The sequence below is a fragment of the Hippocampus guttulatus genome, chromosome 10 (genome assembly GCF_054856545.1).
Source record: "Hippocampus guttulatus isolate MCC_2025c chromosome 10, RoL_Hgut_1.0, whole genome shotgun sequence".
NCBI lineage: Eukaryota > Metazoa > Chordata > Actinopteri > Syngnathiformes > Syngnathidae > Hippocampus > Hippocampus guttulatus.
Window position 1 is genome coordinate 4,272,758 of NC_141270.1, and position 23,702 is coordinate 4,296,459.

General features: G+C 47.1%; 2 protein-coding genes across 3 annotated transcripts in view; both read right to left on the reverse strand.

Moving 5' to 3' along the window:
- Positions 1–4,563: 4,563 nt before the first annotated feature.
- LOC147198959 (protocadherin-15-like) overlaps positions 4,564–23,702 on the reverse strand; it is a 188,639-nt gene continuing 169,500 nt past the window's right edge. Inside the window, exons 28-39 of one of the 2 annotated variants that reach the window (XM_086122234.1) lie at positions 21,789–22,004; positions 20,968–21,056; positions 19,394–19,570; positions 18,089–18,307; positions 17,479–17,487; positions 16,966–17,085; positions 10,130–10,151; positions 9,372–9,410; positions 9,154–9,227; positions 7,857–7,971; positions 5,707–7,685; positions 4,564–4,699 (exon numbers count right to left, since the gene is read on the reverse strand). In XM_086122234.1, coding sequence (XP_085978360.1) covers positions 5,730–7,685; positions 7,857–7,971; positions 9,154–9,227; positions 9,372–9,410; positions 10,130–10,151; positions 16,966–17,085; positions 17,479–17,487; positions 18,089–18,307; positions 19,394–19,570; positions 20,968–21,056; positions 21,789–22,004 — 3,036 coding nt within the window. In that variant the 3' untranslated portion in view covers positions 4,564–4,699; positions 5,707–5,729. The other variant, XM_086122233.1, reaches the window with a different exon arrangement.
- On the reverse strand, positions 13,095–14,733 carry LOC147198960 (protocadherin-15-like). The gene has a single exon (XM_086122235.1). The coding sequence runs from the start codon at positions 14,576–14,578 to the stop codon at positions 13,379–13,381; it is 1,200 nt and encodes a 399-aa protein (XP_085978361.1). The 5' UTR covers positions 14,579–14,733; the 3' UTR covers positions 13,095–13,378.

Genomic DNA, 23,702 nt, shown 5'->3' on the forward strand with positions numbered 1-23,702 from the left:
TCAAGGGGGATTGAGCATAACATTTGTCTGGCACGAGTAATTCCTTGAGGCATCTTTTAAAACCTGCCACCAGGGGGCAGTATAATACAATCATGCCGCCAAAAGAAGTTTCAACTCGGCTATTTTCAGTGACTCGGTAAGATACAATAATAGTAGTGGTTCTTCACTAATGATCAAGAATATATGCATCCTTGTGCCATTTGTGAAGTGAAGTGCTTCTTAGTTTGGACCGCAATAGACTGTGCAGGTGTACCTAATGAATCGCCTGCTGCCTCGAGGTTGTCGTTTGAAGTCAAACCAGTTCAACTCGGCACCAAAGTGCCTTTCAAACCCAGCATGAAGGAAACAGGAGCACGGAGAATACTCACGACATGAGGAGAGCATCCCAGCGTCCCTCGCCGCCGCAGCGCGCGCGCCAAAGCGCAGGATTGGGAAAGCCTTCAGTGTGTTTACCTTCAAAGAAAAAGCCTGAGCGCGTTCATGAAAATTAGAAGAAGCCACGAGTCCGGCACTCAAACGAAATGACCCTACGGCAGATGGCGAGCGTGTGCCTTGTGCGCGCGGTTGGCCTTTAACGGCAACGCGCACGAGTGTCGCAGCCTCAGAAGTGGCTCTGCCGCTAATAACAGAGCGCGCCCGGACTCCCCCTGCAGCCGTCGCAAGGGCTGATGGGAATAGTTCAAAGCGGAGAAGGCACGCCGCTCAATATTTCGACATGAGATGGGATCCAGTTCAACACCCCCCCCCCCTCCCAAAAAAAAAAATCGTGACACTCCACGATACTCACGGCATCCTTGAAATTGGGCCGAGAGGATCAAGCCTGCAGTGTTTGGTTTGCCATAAATATTGAGACACGTGGTCCCCTTAGGTACGTGCGCACTCTCGATCAAATGATTGAACAATCCTATTCCAAAGTACTAATGACAGATGGCAGTTTTGAAGCCTTTTCCTCCTGCTTCACTTTGGGGATTTCTGATCATCCCCTTGACATTAAAGATGGGCCGGGAAGACGAAGCGTACCGGATGTCTGAAGAAGAAGCGCAACTCAAGGGCTTCGCTCCAGGGAAAAAGTGGTGGAGACAAACTCAAAAAGTGTGTCCCATACTAGGAAAAAGAGACTGTTTGATGACAAGCAAATTGCTGGTTCTCTGGAATTGCTTGTCAAGTGTCAAATTGTACAAGGAAGTCTGATGATTATTATTTGCCTCATTGTGAAAACGTGTCTTGTGAGTTTGACTAGCGACGACTTGGTAGCAGTCTGGGTGAAGATCAGCCCATTTTCGACCACGGTGTCAGGTTAGCTTCGGATAAGTGGCGCCTAGTCGAAACGCTTGGAAAAGTGGAGGTGGTGCGACGAGCGCTCGCCAACGTGTCAACTGCATCCACTCACGGGTGAATCGAATCATAAAAATCTGGCCTTTTGCCGATTTGCCCGTTGACTTGAGCAGTACGCACTTCGGATGTTGTAGCGAGGCTAGCACCCCGGAGAGGCTCAAACATCATATTGCTGATTCAATTATTTTCATTGGATTTATGTTATGTGAGTAAAAAAATTAAAATAAAAAAATAACATGCTCGACTTTCAAAGTGTAAATGTCGACAGAGCGGTCCGCGCGTCGACGCGCCGCAGCAGCCGCTTTCCAAATTTAAAGTGTGCTTCAACCTTTGCGCGGATTTCAATGAAATTCGCCGTTCTCGGGAGAAATTTTTGCAAGATTTGAAGCCGGCCTCAGCGCTGTGACAGTCACGCCTCTTAGGTGATTTTGCATTCGTTCCCAACTTATGTGCAGAGGCTGTCAAAAGTCTGGACTTATTTATTATTTTTTTTCCTGTACCCTTGGGTTAGACATTACGGCACCAGAATCTCATTTTGAGACAACAACAAATACAACCCAGACGTTAATCTTGTTTTTTTTTGTTGTTTTTTTTGTGCGGGAACATCGGATTCAAGGTTCTTTGTAGAAGAACATTAGCATTGGGACGTGTTCGCTTTTATGCCCGTCATTTAATCCAGTAAGAGACACAATATGGGGGATATTATCCTGCGACGGACCCAGGAGGATCATTTTAATCCAATTGGGAGGGACAAAAATAAAGTTGTGGGCTGAGAGTGGCGCGGTGAAGCATGCGGTGGGCGCTTCTGTCTTCGTCAGTTTTTGTTTTTGGACTCAAGTCTTTCTGTATGGAATTTGCATAATCTCGCTCTTTCTGTTAATTGACGACTCCAAATTGCCCGTAAGTGTGAAATTGGGTACCGTCGTATCTATTGCGAATGCGAGTAGTATTGACTGTTGAGAGTTCAATGAACCAGTAGCATGTCCTTTTCCTTCGCCGATCAACAATTAAACAAAAACAATTTTTGATCACTTAAGGCACTGGTGTCAAACTCAAGGCCCGGGGGCCAGATATGGCCCGCCACAGCAAATCAAACATGTTAACTTCGACAATGATTGCTAAAATCTGTACCAAACTTTCAACTTCTAAAATGTAATCAATAAGTGACAAATTGGAAGAATTTTCTTGTTACTAAATTACCAAACCTCTCATGACACTAACTTAAACAATCGTTGAATGAACCATTTTTCGGCGACGCTAATTTTGCGAAGGTAGCGAATGGTGCAGTTGCTTTCGGGTTCGTTCAAGGGCGCCTATGTTTTGACAAACATTCTCCAGATGCTTGCATTGACTTTTTTCTTGTTGCAAACACGTTTGAATTCTCCAAGAAGAAGAAAAAAAAAACTGTTGGCGGATAACTGGAGAACATCTGAACGAATCCGGATGTGAACGCGCCTTCGCCCTTCAGCGTGATATCGGAATTACCAAATTGATTATTGTGGCATCTGGTCTTCTGAAAAAGAGCGTTTCATGCCCACAATTGGCAAATTTTAACTTTTTTTTTTTTTTTTAAAGAGGAGCAGACATGCTGCGCCGACGTTGGTGGTGGCGTCGAACAAGGTTCCGATCCTGACCTAGTTGCAGCCTGGCTCTTTTGAAGCAACTCCACATTGGCGCTCAGTCTCCTGCTGCTCTCTGAGCGCCAGTCTTCAAAACGTCCCCGCCGACTTGACTGGCAGAGCTTTTGGTAATGATTGACTGCCGAATGAAAAAGGCTAATGTCATCCTCCACATGTCGGATATGTCGCGGAATAAATCAAGGGGAATCTACCGGAGCGATACATTGTTTGTTTTTTGGTGCCGTCTGACAGACAGCTAAGTTAAAAGAGCGAGACCCCCCTCACCCACCCTCCGCCCTTCTCGCACTTCCTGCTGGTACTCGAGCGACGCACCAGCACAAATTTGGTGACTTGCTACAAAAGCGAGAGCACGAAATTACCGCCGAGTGGTGCCAATGTGCAACCTTTTATTCAACTTTCCCTCAATGGTGCAATTTAAGAAGTCGCGTTGGGAAACAAAAACCACCAAAAAAAAACCACTCCGAAGATTCCAACCGTTTTCACAAAGACGCAATTGCATACATCCAAAGTGCGAGCCACGGCTTCCGAGGGCGTGAAAGCAGTGAAATTAACCAAGGCCGCGTGTCGACGCTTCACATGTCACTTGAAAGCACCAAAGTCCTTTTTTCGCCCCGCTCACATTCCTGATGAAGAGTTGGAAATCGATCCCGTCGTTAAAAATATGCAAAAGAATGCCATCTGTCACTCGTCGACTGCTGGAAAAACAGCGATCATCGTGTGGCATCCATCGCTATCCGATACAAAATCGAGAAAATAATTTTGTAGATATATAGATTGTTTTTTATAAATCTCCGTGAGCGCCCTTTAAAATAATTCTTCAACATCAGCGCGAGCTCATCGTAGCCACGTTTTGGTAACTTGGCTCATCATAAACAGTGATGAGTAAAAGATCTTTACCGGTGATTGATGTGACAAAAAAAAAAAAAAAAAGAAGCAATCGCTCGGCGAAAAAGGCGAATGATCCGCACACATCGGAGTGTACAAAAGGCGCCCTCGACGCCTCGCGGCTCTTTGTTGACTCGTCGTTAAATCAATAGAAATGGAAAAAAAACTAATGGAACTTGAGGGATTTTACAGTCGAGGCACGCAGTTATTTGTGAAACGCCCAAGCCCAAAAATCACACATGAAAGGCAAGTTAACGTTCAGGCCCGACGAGTCAGAGTTTGGTCATTGGTATGTGCAGGTTATTCCAAGGTCCCATCCACAACTCCTCCTCATCCGACACGGCGTGATCGCTGTGGGCCGGCAGCGTCTCCCTGCCGTCCTTGCGGTTGTCCACCGAAGTCTCCAGCTCCTCGCCGCCGCTGTTTCTGCCGAGACTGGCTTTGGAAGCGGAGCTTTTCAGAGCGTTCAGGCTGGAGCTCAGCGAGCCGCAAGAGGCCCGGACGTTAAGGCTGACGTCCGCGATGGGGGAGGGGACGCACGTACCCGTCCCGTTCTCCGCATCGAGGCCCTCGACGCTAACGATGGGCGACGGCTCTTCGTGAGTCACCCCCAGCTTGTCCAGCTTTTTAAACTGGGAACCCACCTTGAGGTTGTTGGGGTGGGGTGTCCGTCGGGTTCGAACAATGGTGCCGTTCTGAGCGAGGTAGATGTTCCCGTTGACGTTGCCGTGGCCGCCGGGCGGTCGGCACCTCTGCGTCTCGCTGGAGCTCTCCTCTCCCGTGGAGGTGGACTCGGTTTCTCGATCGACCGCCGGCATCATTCGTTTCTTTCTCCCCAGCTGAGAAGAGGAACAGGGATCAGTTTCACGCGAGGCTTCGTGCGGAATACCACGAGGAAGAGGAGGAGGATTGCACACAGGCGCAACAGGAGCACACACTCGACACACTGCAGCGTGCAAAATATCACTAAACATGAAATTGCGACGTCCCTTATGGATTACCGTACTTTCCGCACTAAAAGGCGCACCTAAAAGCCTTCCATTTTCTTCAAAGCTCACAGCGCGCCTTAAAATCCGATGCGCCTTGTGTATGGTCATTACGGTAATATTTCGACCCCAAAATGGCTCCTTGCTCGAGACGTGCTGACAACGCAGAGTTCAAATTTAAGGCGATCGCAGTTGAACACGGAGCAGCGGCAGGAAAGTTCAACGTTAACGAGTCAATGTTATAACTTGCTGTTGGTTAAGTGAACTGCGTCGCTGCTTTGTTAAATACGTTTTACTGACATCTGATCATTCTGTTGGTGTTTCCTTTAGCGTAGCTCCATCTAGTGGATGCATTGAAGATTGCGTCTTACAATGCGGTGTGCCCAATGTATGAAAAAAAAAGACAAAATAGGCCATTCATTGAAGGTGCGCCTCATAATCCAGTGCGTCTTTTAGTGTGGAAAATAACAGTACGCAGGAATAATGACAGATGCCGTCACCGAGGTTCTCGCGGTGGTTCAACACGTAGCAATTAGCGGCGGCATGCGACTCGGTCCTCGTGTTTTATAAATCTCGAGGCAATGTTTTTTCATCATTGGCACCGTGACCGTTCATCTTGCAGAAAATGTCAACACGTTCAGAACTGGCAAATGGTCATGGAGCCATTCCAAGAATAATCCTGGATTGTGGGCATTCACACAATCATAAAGATCAAGAAGAGATGTTAAAGCAAACTCAGAAGATGGGAGAGAACTTTTGCGGCAGTCAAGTGGCAGAGCGGAAGGGAGCTTGGAGACACTTAGAAGAAGAAAGCACTCGAGCGTTCACTCCCGTGCAGTCGATCACCGATGCTCTCTTACTTGACGGTAACAATCGTGTTTTTCTAGAAGGCCGTGAGGTCCCTGTCCGACTCGGAATCGCCGTCTGACGTCGTCTCGCTTTCTCCGGTGTCTTTACTGGCCTCGGAAGCTGATTTCTCCGTGGAGATGGCGTCTTCATCAACCTCGGTAATTGCCGACAATCCTCCGTACGTCTCTTCAGACGTGCCGCTGACGCTCCTGATGTCGGAGGGATACGAGGGGCTGGCGTAAGGGGCGGATGGCGCAGGGCCTGCGGACGCCACGCTGGACCTTGCGGACGACGCGGCCTCGTCGCTCACGTCGCTGGCTGACTCTTTGCTTTCGTCGGCGGTCTCCGATGCCGATGCTTCTTCCTCGCTCTCCTCTGTGATTGTGCTTTCCGTCCTGTGTGTCAGGATCGACTTTCGGGAGCGCAGGCTGCCGCTGGTGGACCCGGTACCAGAGGAACTTCTCCTGCTGCTCAAGGAATTCTCCTCAGTCATCTGACTACCATTGGATGACCCACCGACGGAGTCTGAACCAGATATTTTTCTCTGTCCGGACCCTTTAGACCAAGAGCCTTCACTGGCAGACCCTGACTCGGTCTCACTGACTGTTCCTGTTCCCGATTCGGCTTCGCTAAGCCCCTCGCCGGACTTCTCAGACGTCAACGTGCTTGCTGACGTTTTGGTCTTTTGCGATGACCCCACACTTGAACCAGATAAAGAGCCAGATTTGCGGGTACTTGTACTTTGACTTGTGGTGCTTCCACGACCGCTAAGGGTCCTGCTACCGCTCTCACTCCTGCTTTCAGTGGCGCTTCCGCTCACACTACCACTACCCCGTCGACTCCCGCTGCCAGTGTCACCGCTCGCCTTGCTAGCCTCAGTCGCTGGCGATCCGATGGATGAGCGGGCAGTGGAGCTACTGTCTTTGGCGCTCCCGGCGGTCTCTTCCTCGTCCGACTCCTCATCCGATTCTGATACTGAGCCCTTCTTTGTTGCCGTCCCTGTTCCTTTCTCCGAACCAGATGCTTGGATGGACTCGGAGTCTTTCTCTGTTTCCGACTCTTGTTCTGATCCCGAGTCTTTCTCTGTTTCCGACTCTTGCTCTGATCCCGATTCTTTCTCTGTTTCAGACTCTTTCTCCGTCCCTGACGGCTTCTCAGATTCAGACTCTTTTTCTGATCTTGACTCTCTTTCGGTACCAGATTCTTCCTCACGGATTGATCCCTTTTCAGTTTCTTCCCCTTCAGACGTGCTTTCGCGATCCGAATCTGCCGGGTCTCCATCGGGCTCTTCTTCCGAGTCCACGGTGCTTTCGTTGGCGTCGTCCCGATCTAAATCCACTTTCAGGTGCTCCGTGTCCACGCTGCTTTTCTCCGAGGACTCCTCATCTGAGCCTTTGTCCTTCGCGGAGCTCCCGCTTGTCCCCGCTTCTGGCTCACTTTCCGTCACGCTAATGGACACTTTCGATTTCTTCTCCTCCTCGCTCGTCAGTTGTGAGGCCTCCTCATCCCTCTCGCTGCCAGTGACGCTTGCGCTCCCCTGTGACTTTCTGCGCGCCTGTAACTTCCTGCCGATGTTGATTTTCTTCAAAACTTGACCAAGCTGGCTGCGAGCGCCCGACTTTCTGTCGACGGGTCTCGCGGGTGACGGCCCATCACTCAGACTCTCCAGACTGTCAATACGGCGGGCCGACATCAGTTTGGCATAATCCTTATCTTTTTTCTTGACGCTGAACATCTTGAGCATTTTGGCTTTCTTCCATGGAGACGGGCCAGCGGCAGCAGACGCCTGCTTTCCTCTCTTGCTGACTGCCAGGAGTTTGCTGAGCTTGATGACAGATTTGAGCTTCTTGGCAGCCTTGGAGGGCTCGGCGTCAGCTTCTGGTTCAGCCGGCTCGATTCCCTCCTCATCCCCAAACGCAACCCTCTTTGGTGGACCTCGGCCCCTCGCGCCACCACGGCCCCTTCCTCGGCCCCTTCCTCGGCCTCGCCCCTAAGACAGCGATATTCAATTCATCATCCTTTGGTACCGATGACGCCGTCACGTTGGACCGCCGCGGAGCTGGTTCAATAATAAACTATACGCACTTTATGAAAGCGACGCTTGACATTTGGATGATCACAAAAGAGCATGAGATGAGACATTTAAGGGAAGGCGGGGTACCTCGGGGCCATGCGGACTGTAGTAATAACGGTCATCTTCCATAATGGCCTCCCCATATTCATCGTACATCGGCGCAATCAACCTCCTCCGACTGCCATACTGAGGGAGGTCATACCTTTGAAACAGATCGGCACGAAACAGGAAATGCACGTCATTTTGCGCATCGGCCCAAGAGCTATGACTATTATTCTTATTATTTATTGGGGAGACTGAAACACATTTGCTCAGAGTTGAAACAGGAATCAAGTGAATCACAAGACTGCAGACGTGCTCAAGTGACAACCATGCGTGCTGGCTAAACAAAATCAAAATAATTCCCATGAGCCGATTAAAACACTTGCGGATGGAAAATGTGTGGCGGTGACTGCAAGGACTTGGACTGTCAGATTACAAAACTTAAGCCTCGCCCTGTGGTGCGCCTCGCAAATAAATACAGATCAAAAGGTATCTCGTCTCACTGATGATCACATTCATTAGCCAAAGCAAATTGGCGATGCGGGCGCCCGTCAAGGCGTCAGTAGTTTCTTTCAACAACGTGAAAGGCAGCCAATTGCAGTCCCCCCTCTCGCCTCCCTCCCGCCGAAGTCGAAGGAGTCACCTGCTCACGTTTTCCCAGCAGCTGTTCCACTTGCGGTCGCTTGTTCTCTCTATTTCATGCCATGCGGGAGGTGTAATTGGCAACTTGAAACGCTCCCTAATCAGAAAGCCAACATCGTATTTCCGTGAGTCCAACTCAAGTAAGCATAATTAATTCGATTTGAAAAGAAACGGGGTCTGCTTGAATGGGGAGTCGGGGCCATTTTAGGCACTGAGTAGGTATCAAGACTACATTTGGTCAGTCTCATTAAGGCCCTGCTTTTTTTTTTGGTGGTGGGGGGGTAGGAATTATCAAATCAAATTACTGTATCTTAAACTCGCACAGTTTGGAATTGGACCAAACACCTGTGACCCCAAAGAAGACAAGTGCTAAAGAAAATGGATGCTAACGTTTTACATTTGAATGACAGTTAAATACGTTGGGAGAAAAAAAAGCCGGTATTCAAGGTTTTAAAGAGCGCTTGTTAGAGAAAGCGCTCCTCTGCTCGCAATTTGCAAGTCATTTTCCTCACTCGTAGCTTGCAATTGCTCAGCAGAATCTATATGATCACATCTTTAGTTCTTTTCAAGGTCACTTCTGCACTTTTTTTAGTCACGACGCAATCGCCGCGTGCCTGATTCGTTCGTTTGGAGTGAGCCAAAAAGAGGCGGGTTCCAGTTGTCCCGAGAAAGGAGATGAACAGCAGGTTTTCATGCTCACCCTTGATCATAATTGTAGTACTCCTGCGCGTAGTAGTCTTGGCCGGGGTCGATGCCGGACTCCATGGAGAGTTCCTGCATTTGAGAGAGAGAGAGAGAGAGAGAAATTCCTGAGTATGAGGAAGAGCAGCAGTGGACAAGTCGCATGTGGATCAGACAACGGGGCAAGTGAAGGGTGGGCGGGGAGGGGGAAAAAAAAAAAAGGGGCAGCATTTCTACCTCGGGTCTCAGCAGAGATGGTCTCAGCAGTTGCTGATGCTGCCAGTGATTAGTGCAGGCCATGAGGAGGAAGAAGAAGAAGAAAAAGACAAAGGAAGATCGCCAGGAGAGACACAAACGGGTTTGACAGAGTTTGAGTACTTTTGCCGCACGTCCGCAGGCAGCTCGTGAGGAAAATGATACATCATGAAGGAGTTGGAATAATTCTACGGAAGATCGTAGAATTAAAACGGCGTGATGTCAAATTGACATTTAGGGACAGTGTTAAAATGTGAAATGAGAAGCATAGACCTTTGTGTGTGGGGCTGGGGGGGGGGGGGGTGAACATCATGTTTGGTGATGCTGTCGCCGTCCAATGATAATTGATTGAGAATTCCTTGAACATTCATTTTAGATTGAAACCTTTCACATGCCCTGTAACCTGATAACATGATACACTGTCCACTGTAGTCATCGCTGTCCCTTATTTTAAAAAAAATAAAATAAATGCACATTATTTTGTGCATTGGAACCTCTCAACAAAATTGTCCCCATTTGGGATTCAATCCAATCGTTGCAAAATGGTCCTATTTTTCATTGGACTGCTTACCAGAATTTGAACAAGACGGCAGCAGAAACAGTCAAATGGAGGTGTCGTTAAGATGTTCCATTTTCAGAAAGCGGTCTTGTGCTTGTTCAACATTTTCCCATCATCGGAGGCGCAGCAGATAAGAATGATCGGATGAAAAGGGGCCACCTCACAACATGCACGTACTCACCTGTCTCCCGTACCCTCGCCTCCTGTGTGCCGCAAAAAAAAAAGGGGGGGGGGCAGGGGGGTGGGGGAGGACAAATAATGACTTTGACTGAAATTGACATTTGCCATAAATGAAATGTTTGGTCTACATCGATGGCGCATCTCTGTTCTGCTGCGCTTTCAAATATGCAGTTACAACGTTGCGATATTTTGGGAAAGATGCCCCGGGGCGGTTTATCACACTGGTATGGGTTAAACCCCCCCCTCCACTCTCCTCTCCTTTATCTTATTCAAAGATGAGCAGAAAAAAACAATGAATGCACATATCAAAGAGAGATGGTAGATTGGAATTCAGGGAAAATTAAAAAAAACAAAAACAACAAAAACCGTCGACGCAGCTATTCCTAGATAATCTCCGGGCAGATATTAAACGAGCGCTGCGATTCTGGGAGGGATGATAACTCAAACAAAGTTAATAAAAGTGTCCTCGGTTATCGCGGTGCACATATTGCGCCACATCCTTTTCGACAGGCGGCAATGTGCTTTGTGTTTTGGACTAAAATGAAGCCTGTAAATCTTCAAATCCATCACGGGGGCTGCTGCGAGCAACAATGCATCTGCAGAGCGCTCATTACAAGTCAATAGGAAACAGCCGGCGGACTGGGGTTTGCGAAAGCTTCCGGGAGCACGGGCGCACCGTGTCCAACTTGTCACGTCACAAATAACGACTTCACCGACAGGCCGATATATGACCCGGCCGTGGGGGTGGGGGAGTTTTGTCTGGGGAGCTGTAAAGTGTTGTTAGGGGCGGGCCGGCGAGCGGGCTTTGCGCGGGCCACGCCTCCCTGGCAGAGATGAAGATGAAAGTGGGCTTTGATGGATGACCTCTTGGCTTTTCTGTGAGCTTCTGCGATACTTGACCAAGCTGATGAGAAGCCAGAATGCTTGACATGATTAGGGAGGGGCATGTATCGATACCAGATATGGGTATCGGGCTGTTACCGCCCTTATTTGAGAGCATTGGGTGTCTGGTGGAGGCTGCCAATACCAACCACCGATACCAAGAAAGCCAAAATTAATACAATCAGAATTTTTTTTTTTTTGGGGCGCAGCTGTTTTGCATGATGCGGTAAAATAAATACATAAATAATAAAATATATTTATTTTGTGGGAAAATATTACACATTATATTTATTTATATCACTTTGAGAGAAGTTTCAGTTATCGAAAGGTCCCATTGTGTTGGATAAGATGTGATGTCATGTGCATCTATGAGGTCAAGTGAGGTGGGGGTCGAGGATTAATACAATATTGCCGGCCCCCTTGTGGGCTATAAAACCACCTTGAGCACAGCTCTGGACTAATTTGCGAGATTTAAAAAAAAAAAAACAACACCCAAAAAAACACGTTAGCACTTTACCTTCAGCAATTCGATTTCCATCCAGCAGTATTTATCTATCTATCATCTGAGTATGCTCTCCGCAGACCAGCTGTGAAGGCACCGGTAGTGGCAACAGGCTCGAATTCCGATATCATTCCGATATCGACAAAAAAAAACAACAACTCGTTATCAAATATTCGTGGAAGGTGGAGGTTGGCCCGCAGATTTGCATTTCTTGTGTCTAGACTTGCTTACGGGATCATCGTTCCTGTTATTTACACGAGCAAAACAGCCACGGCATCAAAACAGCAGTTAGCGCTGGCTTCAGACTGTGTACTGTCGGAAATGAAAGACTCTCCACACCCCCCTCACCCCCGCAAGAGTGGTGCTGCAGGCAACAGAGTGAAAAGGTAAGCGATCATCCTGAGATTAACAAGAAGGTGGTTGAGGATTGGAAAGGACTCTCTGTGTGGGAAGACGAAGGAAACAAATAAATGGGACACATGGAGGGTGAAAGAGAGCAAGAGGACCGGCATGGGGGGGAGAAGGTAAATGTACTTGACAGTCCCACAGGCAGCGGCTCTGACTCTCCGCTCAGGGATTGATTGGTTCTGTAATTAGCCTTTTCAAGTGTGCTGCACAACATCAGACTGACGACTTTATCAAGCTGGCGGGATCTGTGCAGACATGCGAATTGACAAGAGACGCCAGAGGTCGCCTCGCTCGGGATGAGCCCGCCGAGGGGAAGCGCCCGACGTGATTGGATCTGCAACTGCAACACGAGTCGTTACCGGCTGCCTCGCTCGGTACAACATGACATTGTCGTGTATGGGTTTTTTTCTTCCTGAGAACGGAAACTTGCAAGTGAAACAACCGGTCCCATGAATATTGCATTATTTGCTGCTCTCAAGACTCCGCGTAACAGGCAAGATGACTTCAGAGACGTGATGCAGATATCGTGATGATTATTAGACATGAAAGACATTTCATCTGTGCTGTATGTTGCACATGGAGCACATTTGACAAAGTTGACTTGAGCTTGAACTTGAATATAGCGCATTGCACGTAGTTTGAGTTACTTACCGCGAATACCGTCCGCGCATCTTGAATATTTACGAGTTCATATCCGAGAAACGCGGCTGGCTGCCTTTGGGAAAAGCTTGAGTTATGGGTAATTCTTGGATCTTTTGAAGAAGTGGAATAAAATACTGTAGATTCCCTTCTGGCTAATTTCACTTTTGCAGACAGGAACTGCGTTCACATCTGCAATCATCATAATTATCCAGCTCTTGTCTTTAAAGATTCAATAAAAAAAATATGTTTTTAGACTATGGCTTTTTAGACCATACTTCTGGTTTAAAAGCCGAAATACGATTTTGTTACTGTATCCTAAATATTTATTCCTATTTGCAAACGGTATATTTATATGGGACCTAATGCAGCAAAGGCAGCAAAAACGCAAAAAAACCCCATTTACTCCCTATTTCCCTTCCAGAGGGGGTCACCGTTCTTCTGATTGGTCGACCGCACTCAGAAGTCAAAGTTTCGAGGTCACCCAAAAACAAACCCGACGATGGCTGTTAAAAACTGCAATTTGACAGAAGACAACTGTTATCAACTTTTATGGAGCAATGCAGGCCTATAAAAGTACAATCAATGCGGCAAAGCGGAGTACACCGTCTTTGGCAGCTGGCGGCTTTCAACAGCAACATAGAGATGTTTCAAAAAAAAACTACACAACCAAAAATGTTGACTTGATGCCAAACTACCAGTCGTGCAAAATTCCGAAAGCGAGAAACAAAGAACATGAAAACAAAGAGACACAGAGTGGAGATGTAAAAATTCAAAACAACGTGAAGATGAAGAGAGAGAGAGAGAGCGAAAAACGAGTCAGAAGACTGTGGTTTGTGATGAAGAGGGTTCGCTGAGCTCTGCAACGTCTAAGCCGTGACGCTCGGCCGCCACGTTTGGTTTGCTTTCTTCGCTTTCAGCGGCGTTCACGCTTGAGCAGATTTGGACCGCAGAGCTGCGAGCGTCGGGCTTTGGCCCGCTCCGCTCGGCGCTGAGATCAGACTCATGCAGTTTGTCAGCACCCTCCGATTCCTCAGTCACTTGCGGTTTCTTGTTCAACTTGGGCACCTTGCAATTTTTGTCGACTTGGCTGTACAGGTTGGCAACAGACCTCTCGATGTCGGCGAGATTCTGGAGGTTTTTAAGGATCCCTTTCAGCTCCCGCTTGCCGGTCTCTGCCCGCGACGCCATGGCGGGGGAGTGCAGCTTGCGTTCCGCAACGGGTCGAAGCGAGGACACGGGCGGCAAAGATGTCGGGACGAACTGAACGGCCGGGCGGATCTGGTCGATGGAAGGTGACGGCGGGGGAGGGAGAGGCGGCGGAGGGGGCGGGACAATCTCTTTGTGAGTTTGAGGAGGAGACACCTGAGAGTGAACATGAGGGGGGGAGGGGGAGGCCTGATTGCTACTGCTAGATTTATGAACGTCAGGGGGGGAGGGTGGAAATGAAGGTGGATCGGGGCTCGGGGAGTTAGAGGGCGAGGGCGGAGACGGGGGACGCTCCGGGACAGGAGGCGGCGGGTTTTCCGGTGGGTCGGGGATGATCTCCACGTGGATCTGACACGGCTGCGATGTCACGTAATTGGAGAGGCAGGAGCTGAACTTCCTGAGGACGGGTGGAGTGGATCTCTGCTTCGGCAGGGACCACGACTCGTCTCCCTGGGTGACGACGATATTTGGGGGTACGTCCCTGCCAAAGGATGAGGGGTAGTCCATGATTGACAGGAGGGCATCCGAGGACACCTCCAGCACGTGAGTGCCGTCTTGGTCCCTGACAAGTATTGGGGACGGTGAGCCTTGGCTGTTTTGCAGGAGGGCCTGCTGCTCAAACTGCCTGGCTTGATCGCGAACGGACATTTTGGTTTCGAAGCTTCCACTCAGAGCGTCAACGCCGGAAACTTCCGTTTGTTGCCCGCGTCTCACGGCGGCTTGGAGGATCTGCAGTTCCCAGTCGGACGGGTCCATGAGCGCTTGCCTCCGAGGCGCCTCGTTGGCCTCGGCGTGAATACGAGCTGGCATCGTCCAGGCGCAGCCTGACCATTCGGAATACGGAGCCGAAAAGGAGAAGCGATTTTCGGGAGCGCCTTTCCTTCCCGAGAAGACGTCAGGGCTGCCCAGGTGACCGTTGTCATTGTACACGGGATTGTGGGTGGTGAGCGGGTTGCGGTCAGAGAGGAAAGTCACGTTGCTCTCCGACTTGGGCAGGTTGACATGAAGCGCTCCGTTGCTGTGGGCCGCGAGGGCACGACAGGCAAAGGTACTAAGAATCCTTTGGTGGTCGGCCTCCTCAATGACAGACTTTTTAGCCCTGATCCGGAGATGGTGGTGCAAAAGAAGAAGGGGGGAAAAAAAGACTTGAAAACAATTGACAGGGAGGCTTTCAGGAAGGGAAAAGCTGAGACGAAAGGGGCAAGGAAAAAACGCTAATGTTTGATTCCAGGGTTACGAGTGATGACGGACTATTTGACTAAACTAAAAGCATCATCTATACAAATTGCCCAAAAAAACAAACCAAAAAAAAAAAAACAATACAGTGAAATTGTGTGAAATTATTATGCCACATTGTAGAAATTGGCAGTTGGCAATTGTAAGATACCGTACAGAGGTACAGTCTATTTAAATCTAATATAAAGCACAGATCCTTTTTTCTTTTTTTTTTTTAAAGAACGTCCCGCCCTTGGAATGGATTAACTCCATCCATCCATCCATCCATCCATTTTCCGAACCGCTTGATCCTCACTAGGGTCGCGGGGGGTGCTGGAGCCTATCCCAGCCGTCTTCGGGCAGTAGGCGGGGACACCCTGAATCAGTTGCCAGCCAATCGCAGGGCACACAGAGACGAACAACCATTCACGCCCACACTCACACCTAGGGACAATTTAGAGCGTCCAATCAGCCTGCCATGCATGTTTTTGGAATGTGGGAGGAAACCGGAGCACCCGGAGAAAACCCACGCAGGCCTGGGGAGAACATGCAAACTCCACACAGGGAGGCCGGAGCTGGAATTGAACCCGGTACCTCTGCACTCTGAAGCCGACGTGCTAACCACTGGACTACCGGGCCGCCCTTGGATTAACTCTCCTTGCATTATTTCTTATCGGGACCATTCATGTATCAAAGGTTGCCACCTGTCATGGATCATCTGCAACATTTGAGGATCTGCTTCAAAAGCTGCATCATTCCATACTGGAAGGATGCGGTGTCATTGCCCAAAACACTGCGAGATGTGAGGGGAGGACGAGATGAAGCAGAAGCTCGAGGAGAATCCTTTGGATACGTGGGATAAAAGGCTTTCCCTTCAGGTCCACGTTACAAAAAGGTCACGCTAATCAAAAGCATACCTGAAAGCTACCAGCTACAAGGGGAATCGAGGCTCCTGTGATAGGTTTTGTGCATTTTTGATGTGGAGATTACTTACTGCAGTCTGAATCCATAGAGACGGGAGGGGGGTGAGGAAAGACATGATGGCAAGGACAGAAAACACAGACAGATGGTAAGACGAGCAAGGCAGAGACTGGATGTGGGTTTCAATACACAAAGATGTGAGGTAACACAAAGGTGATGTGGCCTCAGGACCACTGGTGACAGTTGACAGAATGCAACGCTTAATACGTCACTCCGGACCAAAGTGGAGGCATGCGGCGTAAGGCTTTTTCACGTTCTGTGACTGAACAATGGACAGATATGCCACGAGCAAGCCTGCCCGCGACAGAGGGGCTTCACATGTCGAGCAAAACCAATCAGAGAGGTTGCAAACCAACTGACAAGCAGAACGTCGGAGTAACTTGAAAACAAACCCCCGAAACAACAAACTTAATTGGATGAACCTTCACCACTTACTTTGCTCATATATTTACCCTCAGAAAACACAATATTAGGTCGGCCCACACACATCTAATGCGACAACAGCTGTTTTACATAACTCAAGTCATTCAAGAGATAATAATGTTCAGTTTCGATTGACACTATTGATAAGACTATTGTAGAGGTTGCAGTTTGCGGTGGTGTATCATGTGTGTTTCAAATACCGAGCTAGATACAGCCAGCTAATGTTTGAAATTGATTTAGCTAGAAAGCTAGTTAGCTATGGCATAGCTAGCTCGCTAGCTAGCTATCTAGCTAGATAGCTAGATAGATAATGTATGTGTTTACTGCTTAACTATGACATTTATGTAAACAGCCAATAGAAAAATCGACTAAGTCTCTTTCTTCCAAGACGAGGTAAATAATTGTAGGTGAGGCTGACGATCTGAGATATCACTATGAATAGTTTTGAAAGAAAGGGTGAACACGCAATGTGTCATTTTTGTTTTGAGTGAGTGATATTCCAGGAGGGGGTGGTGGTGGAGGTTGTATTTACTACCTAATAGGATGTTGTTTAAAAATAGGGGCCAGGGGTGACTCACATGCTGCCATCCCCGAGCTCTTCGTAAAGGTTGGCCCCCACAGCGCTGGTGGGTGCTGCCTTGCCTCCCGGCGGCAAAGCCATTTGAATCCTGGCGGTTTTGGCGCACTCAGCCTGCCGCCTGTTTAAAGAAAGCATTGACAATTTCCCAGCAAATAAACGTTGTCAGAGCAAACACATTAGATATTAAAAGCATATTAGTGTGTGGGTATTAACCATAATCAGGAAGCTCAGCTGACATTAAGTGGATTCCGCCTTTTAAAATGAATGAGCTTTCAAGCATGAAAAGAAACTATTTGTTCTAAATGAAACGTTAACCTGCTTACCCGTGAACACTTTATTATGTCGCCACAGACATCAATCAGTGTGTGTTCTGTGTACGGTCACAACAAATCCTATTGAAATAGCTCATGAATGATTCACAAAAGGCAAACCTGCACCACTTACTTGATCTTTGCAGCTGCAGAATAAATAAGAGAACTTTCAAAAATCGGTAACAGAAATAATTACTTACTCTTTGAACCTGATGGAGGACAATCGGAAGGGAGGAGCAAGACAGGGAGGGAGAGAGAGGAAAAAAAAAAGTCATTGGCCATTATTTTTACTCAAATTCAAAAATGGGGGCAGGCATCTGATGTCCACAAATTGTATATAATGACTGACCTGTATGGGAAAAAAAAAATCCTAAATGTTTTTCAAGAATATGAGATGTGTTTTAGTTCACGCCATAATATCAAATCAATGAATTCCGTGCCCATATGTACCGTATGTCCCAATGCATGGACAACAATAAACACTCCAAAACCTAGCCGGCTTCCATGAAATCATACCCAAAAAGGCATGCCATTATTTCTTTGTGAACTTGTGTGTATCTGTGACATGACAAAGTGGCACGACGACACACTTTGACGGTCACAACCGAGTGTAGATATTTGTTCCAAATGAGCAGTCATTCATTTGCTTTCCCAAAAGCGCCATCGCGGCGATGAGGCCAGCAGAGTGCGCAGTCAGCATGTGAAAAAACAAATAAATAAATAAACAACCACAGAGCAACAAGGGCTCAATCTGAATGTTGTTCCCATTATTTGTGATCCCGGCAGAAAACTGGCGGGTGCTGTACTCACTGCTTGTACGTAACCATGACGATGAGGATGGCGGGGATGCAGCAGAGAATGATGATGATGGCGAGAGCGAGGAGAGCCCCCTCCGTGTAGCCCACGGCTTGGGCGGCCTTCTTCACGCTTGCCACGATGTCCGGCGAGCGGATCTCCAGGATTCGGCCGCCCTCGCCCAGGTAAGGCTGGAACTCCTTGTTGATTTCCAGAACGTTCCCATCGAGAAATCTCGATTGAAGCACAAGTGGGTGTTGCAAATAAAACACTTTGCCTTTGACACAGACTCCATCGAAAGAGGATGATACTGTCACCTCCTTTTGCACTGTGTATGTAGAATAATAGTGGCACGTCGGGCTGCTCAGACAAAACTGGATCTGAATGACCTGTTCCCATTTATTCAGACAGGATCCTTATGTACTGTATGTACAAGGGAGGGGGGTGGGGGTGGGTGGATTCGATCTGTCCTCAACTGTCAACCAAGGACCTGTTTTACCCTGATAGGAAGAAAAATGTCTTGTGACCAATTTGCTATGTGTTGCTGTGCTAGAATGCAAAAAAAAAAGCATAATCACGCTGTCTCAGACAGATGCCGGGAACACGAGAACAGGGCCTCGACTGATACGTTCTCTAAGAAAACAATTGGAATATATTTCTGGTGTATGCTCAAGCCCTTGAGACAATTGGCGGCTCTGTTATATGTGGTTGTGAAAGGAAAAAAAATAATAGGACCAATCTTTTTTGTGGGAAAATAGTGTAGGCATGAAATGTCGCAAATGACAGTCATTGGCAGCAAGGGAAAATCGTTTCGAGAGTGTTGCAAAGCTAACAAAAAAAAAAAAGAAAAATAAATCTTGTATTGGCGCTTGCTTTGAGAGCGATTGAGAAAACAGACTTGAAACGTATGCACCAAGTACAAATAATAAATAGAATAGAAAATAAGGTCATTTCTTTTTTTTTAAAAAAAAAAATAAAAGAATTATCCAATATATTGCTACTTATTCCTCTGTAATTGAAAATTTGGTGAAAAAAAAAACAAGACGGGGAAACATACATTTGTTAAATTTTTGGAGTTAGCTGTTCAGGTTTGTTTTTTACATAAGTTCATTTTTCTTGCCCAATGAACAATTTTGAAATCCACCACCGCCATTGAATGGCAACTGTCAGGATTCTATCGTTTAAAAGGGCCTAAGAGCAAAACGCCAAGGAGCTCATGAATGGCTGCTGCTCGATGTACTGAAAGAGCCTCAAGCAACCTGAGCTGACTGGAATGGGAATGCAAAAAAAAAAAAGGCAAAAATAATCTCAGCGCCTTACTTGAAGAGCTCCTGGCGCGAAATGGCCCTGTTTGTGAGCGGGTCGATGGCGTACACCATCAGGTCCGACTTGCTGTAGTCCTCCAGCTCAAAGCCGTCACCGTGGCGACGCGGCCCGATGGCCTCCACAATCACCTTGGCGCCGGGGATCTGGTCCTGGACGTGACGCTCCAGGATACTGGAAATTGCCATAATGCAATAAAAAAAAGGCGGGGGGGGGGGGGGGGATGCAACGGAGCGATTAGAAAAGACATCAGACACCCATTAGCTTCGGAATCAATTAAGCGTTTCTGGCACGTCCGATCCAGCAAATCTGGCAATGACCGTGCTGTGATTTGGGCCCCGATGATCCTTTTTCGGGCAGGAAGGGAAGGATGCGAGTTGCCTTTGCCAACGCCGATACAACGTCAATGTCAGCAGTCAGGCAAAAGCACGACTGCGGCCAACTAATGTCCCCCCCCCTCGGTCCCCCTGCGATGTGCATCTCTAGGTCAAAACATGTATGAGGGATACACGGTGAGCTATTGAAAATCAATTAACACCAGTTTGCCTTTCACGTTGCCTTGTTAGGCCAAAAAACGGCGAGTCTCACCAGGTGCCAAAGGAGGTTCCGCCCAATCGCTGTCATTAAATAATTTGGACGGGGACAGAAGAGACTGTATCATCCCCCTCGAGTGGGTCATCGAGCAAGGCCTTCGCTCAGCTGATTGATATTTATTTAAGAGCTAGAGAAGAGTTTTAGTTTGGCGAGTCGGTGTTATGACGAGTCATTTTTCCAGTGGCAAATTTATAAGGTGAATTAGGAGCCTCCTTAAAACTAATCTGCCTCATATCCTTGCAGGCGGAGCCGGTTGAGAAAGTGCAATTTGTTTTTTTGTTTTCCGCCAGGCGAAGCTGTCTATTCAAACAAGGAAAACAATTAACTGGAAGTCACACTGGAGGGCGAGCAAATGTTCTGGAAAATAAAATACTGATTGGATCGAGGGCGGATGTGGCGATATGATGCATCTGCCGGAACGTGTTCGCCGTCCCTCACGCGCCCTCACGGCGCAGAAACGTCTTCTCGTAAAATCAGGACTGAAATGATTTGAATTTTGAAAACCAATGGCATTCGTTTTGTACTAATTTGGTGGTGTTACTGCTGATTAATTGTGGAGTCGTTTATGAACAAAGAACAACGTGACGTCAGCGATGGGGAAACTGAGCTATTTGTACCAACCAAGCCTCTGCCTTCGAAACAGGAGTTCAGAACCCTGAAAGAGAGATTCTCCCATCCCATTAAGAGTGATTGTTAATTTTACTGCGAGAAAGAAAAGTTAGCCAAATGCCTGTTTCATACTATTGCCTTTGTGGCGCGGTTGAGCGTGCGGTTCATGTGCCCGCCTCACAGTCAAAAGGGTCTGGGTTTGAATCCTCCCGTGGGCCTTTTCGCGTGGTCTTTCGACCCGTTTCCAAAAACCACGCGTATTGGATTAAAAAAAAAAATGAATAAAATTGAAATGAATCTGAATGGCTATTTGAGATGCGCGTGCAGAGTGCACGCAGAAAACGGACGGCTGGGAAATGCGTCCTCACCTTATGAGTTGGTCTTTATTTTCTTCGACCAACGTGGGCGGGACGGTTGACACGATAACTTGCATGTCCAACGCGTTGACCACAGACACCTGCGAGCACCACAGTCCAGACGAAAGACCCGGGAAAGCAGTTAGGAAGTAATTGAGAATATCACGCACCGTCAAATTGGCCACTTGCAATAAATGCCGTCAGGCAATTGGCTGACGACCAGTCCGGGACGTTCCCTGCCGCTCACACAAAGTTAACTAGCATCGTCTGCAGCTTCCCTTGCAACAACTCTAAAGGGAACAAGCGCTGATGGATGGTATTAATGCCATGCGGTAAAAGCATTCTGATGCAACCGAATATATTGAAATATATTGACACAGCAGGTGGAACATCTACAGTTTGAATCGACATCAATTTAAAAAAAAAAAAGGAAATGCGATCTAAAAATGTTTCATCCTGGATGTTGTCAAGCATAACTTGTCCAATCTGTTATGGTGGAATATGCATTCATGATAAAAAGCTTTCAGAGGTTCCCAGTAGATGGTCAGCTTGGTAAGTTAATCGTGTTGCTTAGCGAAGAGTCACCATGTGCTCGTTACATTCGACAATGTATGCGACCTCTTTTAAAATATAAAAATCAAGAGCAAATATTTTTCTAAATCTCGAAAACAAACAAACAAAAAAAAAACAATCGGGCTTCTTTTTTGGGCCTTTCTATTGTTCCAAACAAAAAAAAGTTCATTAACAACACCATCCGTTAGACAAAACGTTAGCCTCAAGCTGTCCAACCCCAACGATCACATCAAGTCTATTTCCCGAAAGTGGAGACTCACCACCACGTCAGCGCTGCTGCTCAGACCCTCGCCGTAGTCGTCGGTGGCGATCACCTCAAAGCTGAAGTAAGACCTGCGCATGTTTCGAAACATGATGGCCGACTTGATGACGCCGGTGTACGTCTCGATGACAAAGCTGTCCTGGCCTTCCGCCGTCGGCGGGATGATGAGACGGTACGCCATGGCGCTGAAGTTCCCGGTGTCCTGATCGGTAGCCTTAAAAAAAGAAGAATAATAATAAAAAAAAGTAGAATTTTTTTCATTAAATTGTATTTCGCATTCTTTTGACTGGATTTGAATTTTGATTGCAATTTCAATTTGACAACGACAATCTAATTGTAATTGAATTTACTTTTTTGTTCCACCGGCGATTGAGTTGAAATGGAATTTTGTGCTCTGTAATGGGGACATTTCACATGCAATTGTCATGTCATTTGGAAAGGAAGAAAAACTGCCATTTGTTTTGACAATTTTAATTGATTTAATGTACTTCATTTTATTTTTAGTCATAGAAATGACCATTTTAATTGGAATGTTATTTTGATGGTGATGTACAGTATTTTACCCCACGATAATATATATTTTTAATCAAATTACAATTCAATGACAAGAAAATGTAAAATTTTAATTGACTTAATTTTTACATACCGGTACTTTTCAATGTACGTTGCGCAAGGATTGTAATTTAAATGTAATTTTGCAGTGTAATTTTTTTTTAAATATATTTAATCCTTTCAGGGACAAAGTTTACTACAGTGGACAGTTTTTCATGTTATGAGGTTACACGGTGCATGAAAGGGTTTCAAACATTTCAAAAGAATTGACAGTTTAATGACTTTGATTGGCTGGCAACCAGTCGAGAGTGTGGAGTCAGGAAGCTTCCCCCCCCCCCGCAAGTGAAAAAACTCTTAGTCTCTTTCTGGGCACTAACTGCCCCCCGCACATTGCACTACTTGTTCTTCAAAGTTTTGTAATGAGGCAAAAAGTTCAACCCTGGGAAAGCATTCATTCAAGAGAAAATTGATTCCAAATGGGAAGGCCAAAGAGCCTCCCCGAACGGATTGCATTCGATTTGTAAGGGCCTGGCAATTCAATGATCTGAAGAGTTGTGGGGGGGGGGGGGGGGGGGCTTCAGCATTGATTATTAATTCCTCTACGTCGTACGATGATGTCATTCTAAAGGAGAGGATGGCGTAGAAAAACAGGAAGAATGAACAAAACTAACTTCAAGCTGTTTAAAACAACAAAAAAAAAGGAACATTTGGACTCCAAGTGATGGAGATGGAGATAATTGCTTTTTCTTTTCTCTCTGATGCAGGTGCCGAGGCGATACATTAAGTGGCTGACGGAAAAGAGTCGCAGCCGCAGGCTCTTGTGTTATCTCCATCACACGTAGTTCCACCTGGCTGCTGCAAAATTGTTCCACCGGGACTTTTTGTAATAGATTACTAAGAAGCCTATGTTTCTCCTTATGATTAAATTCTACCTCATGCATTTTCTCCGCCGGTCATTTCAGTTTTCAGAAAGTATAAGGCAGGATTAAAAAGCATCTTCAAAAGAAGCGTACAATTCATAGCCAGCCTACACTCCATTAAGCTAGTCCATCGACTAAATGTGATGGAAAGTGAAACCGGAGGAAAAAATAAATACATTTAAAAAACGGGCGGCACAAATTCAGAGAGACGGTTGAGCTCAAACAAAAGACATCAATTCTCGCCCGTGTCGCAAGTGACACTGATAAATAGCGGCAATCTCTTCTTTTCCTCCTCCTTTCTATTGATGGAAGAGTGGAAAAAGCGAGAAGGCCTCACGGAGGGCCACAGACATGCCTGGGGTTAAGAATTGAGGAAAGGGTGCCAATTGGTGCCATCGAGGGACGATGCAATTTGACTCATGACTTTGACGATGAAGACT

Bases quoted from the DNA above. Each gene is read 5' to 3' on its own strand.
- LOC147198960 (XM_086122235.1), bottom strand. From the start codon at position 14,578: ATGCCAGCTCGTATTCACGCCGAGGCCAACGAGGCGCCTCGGAGGCAA.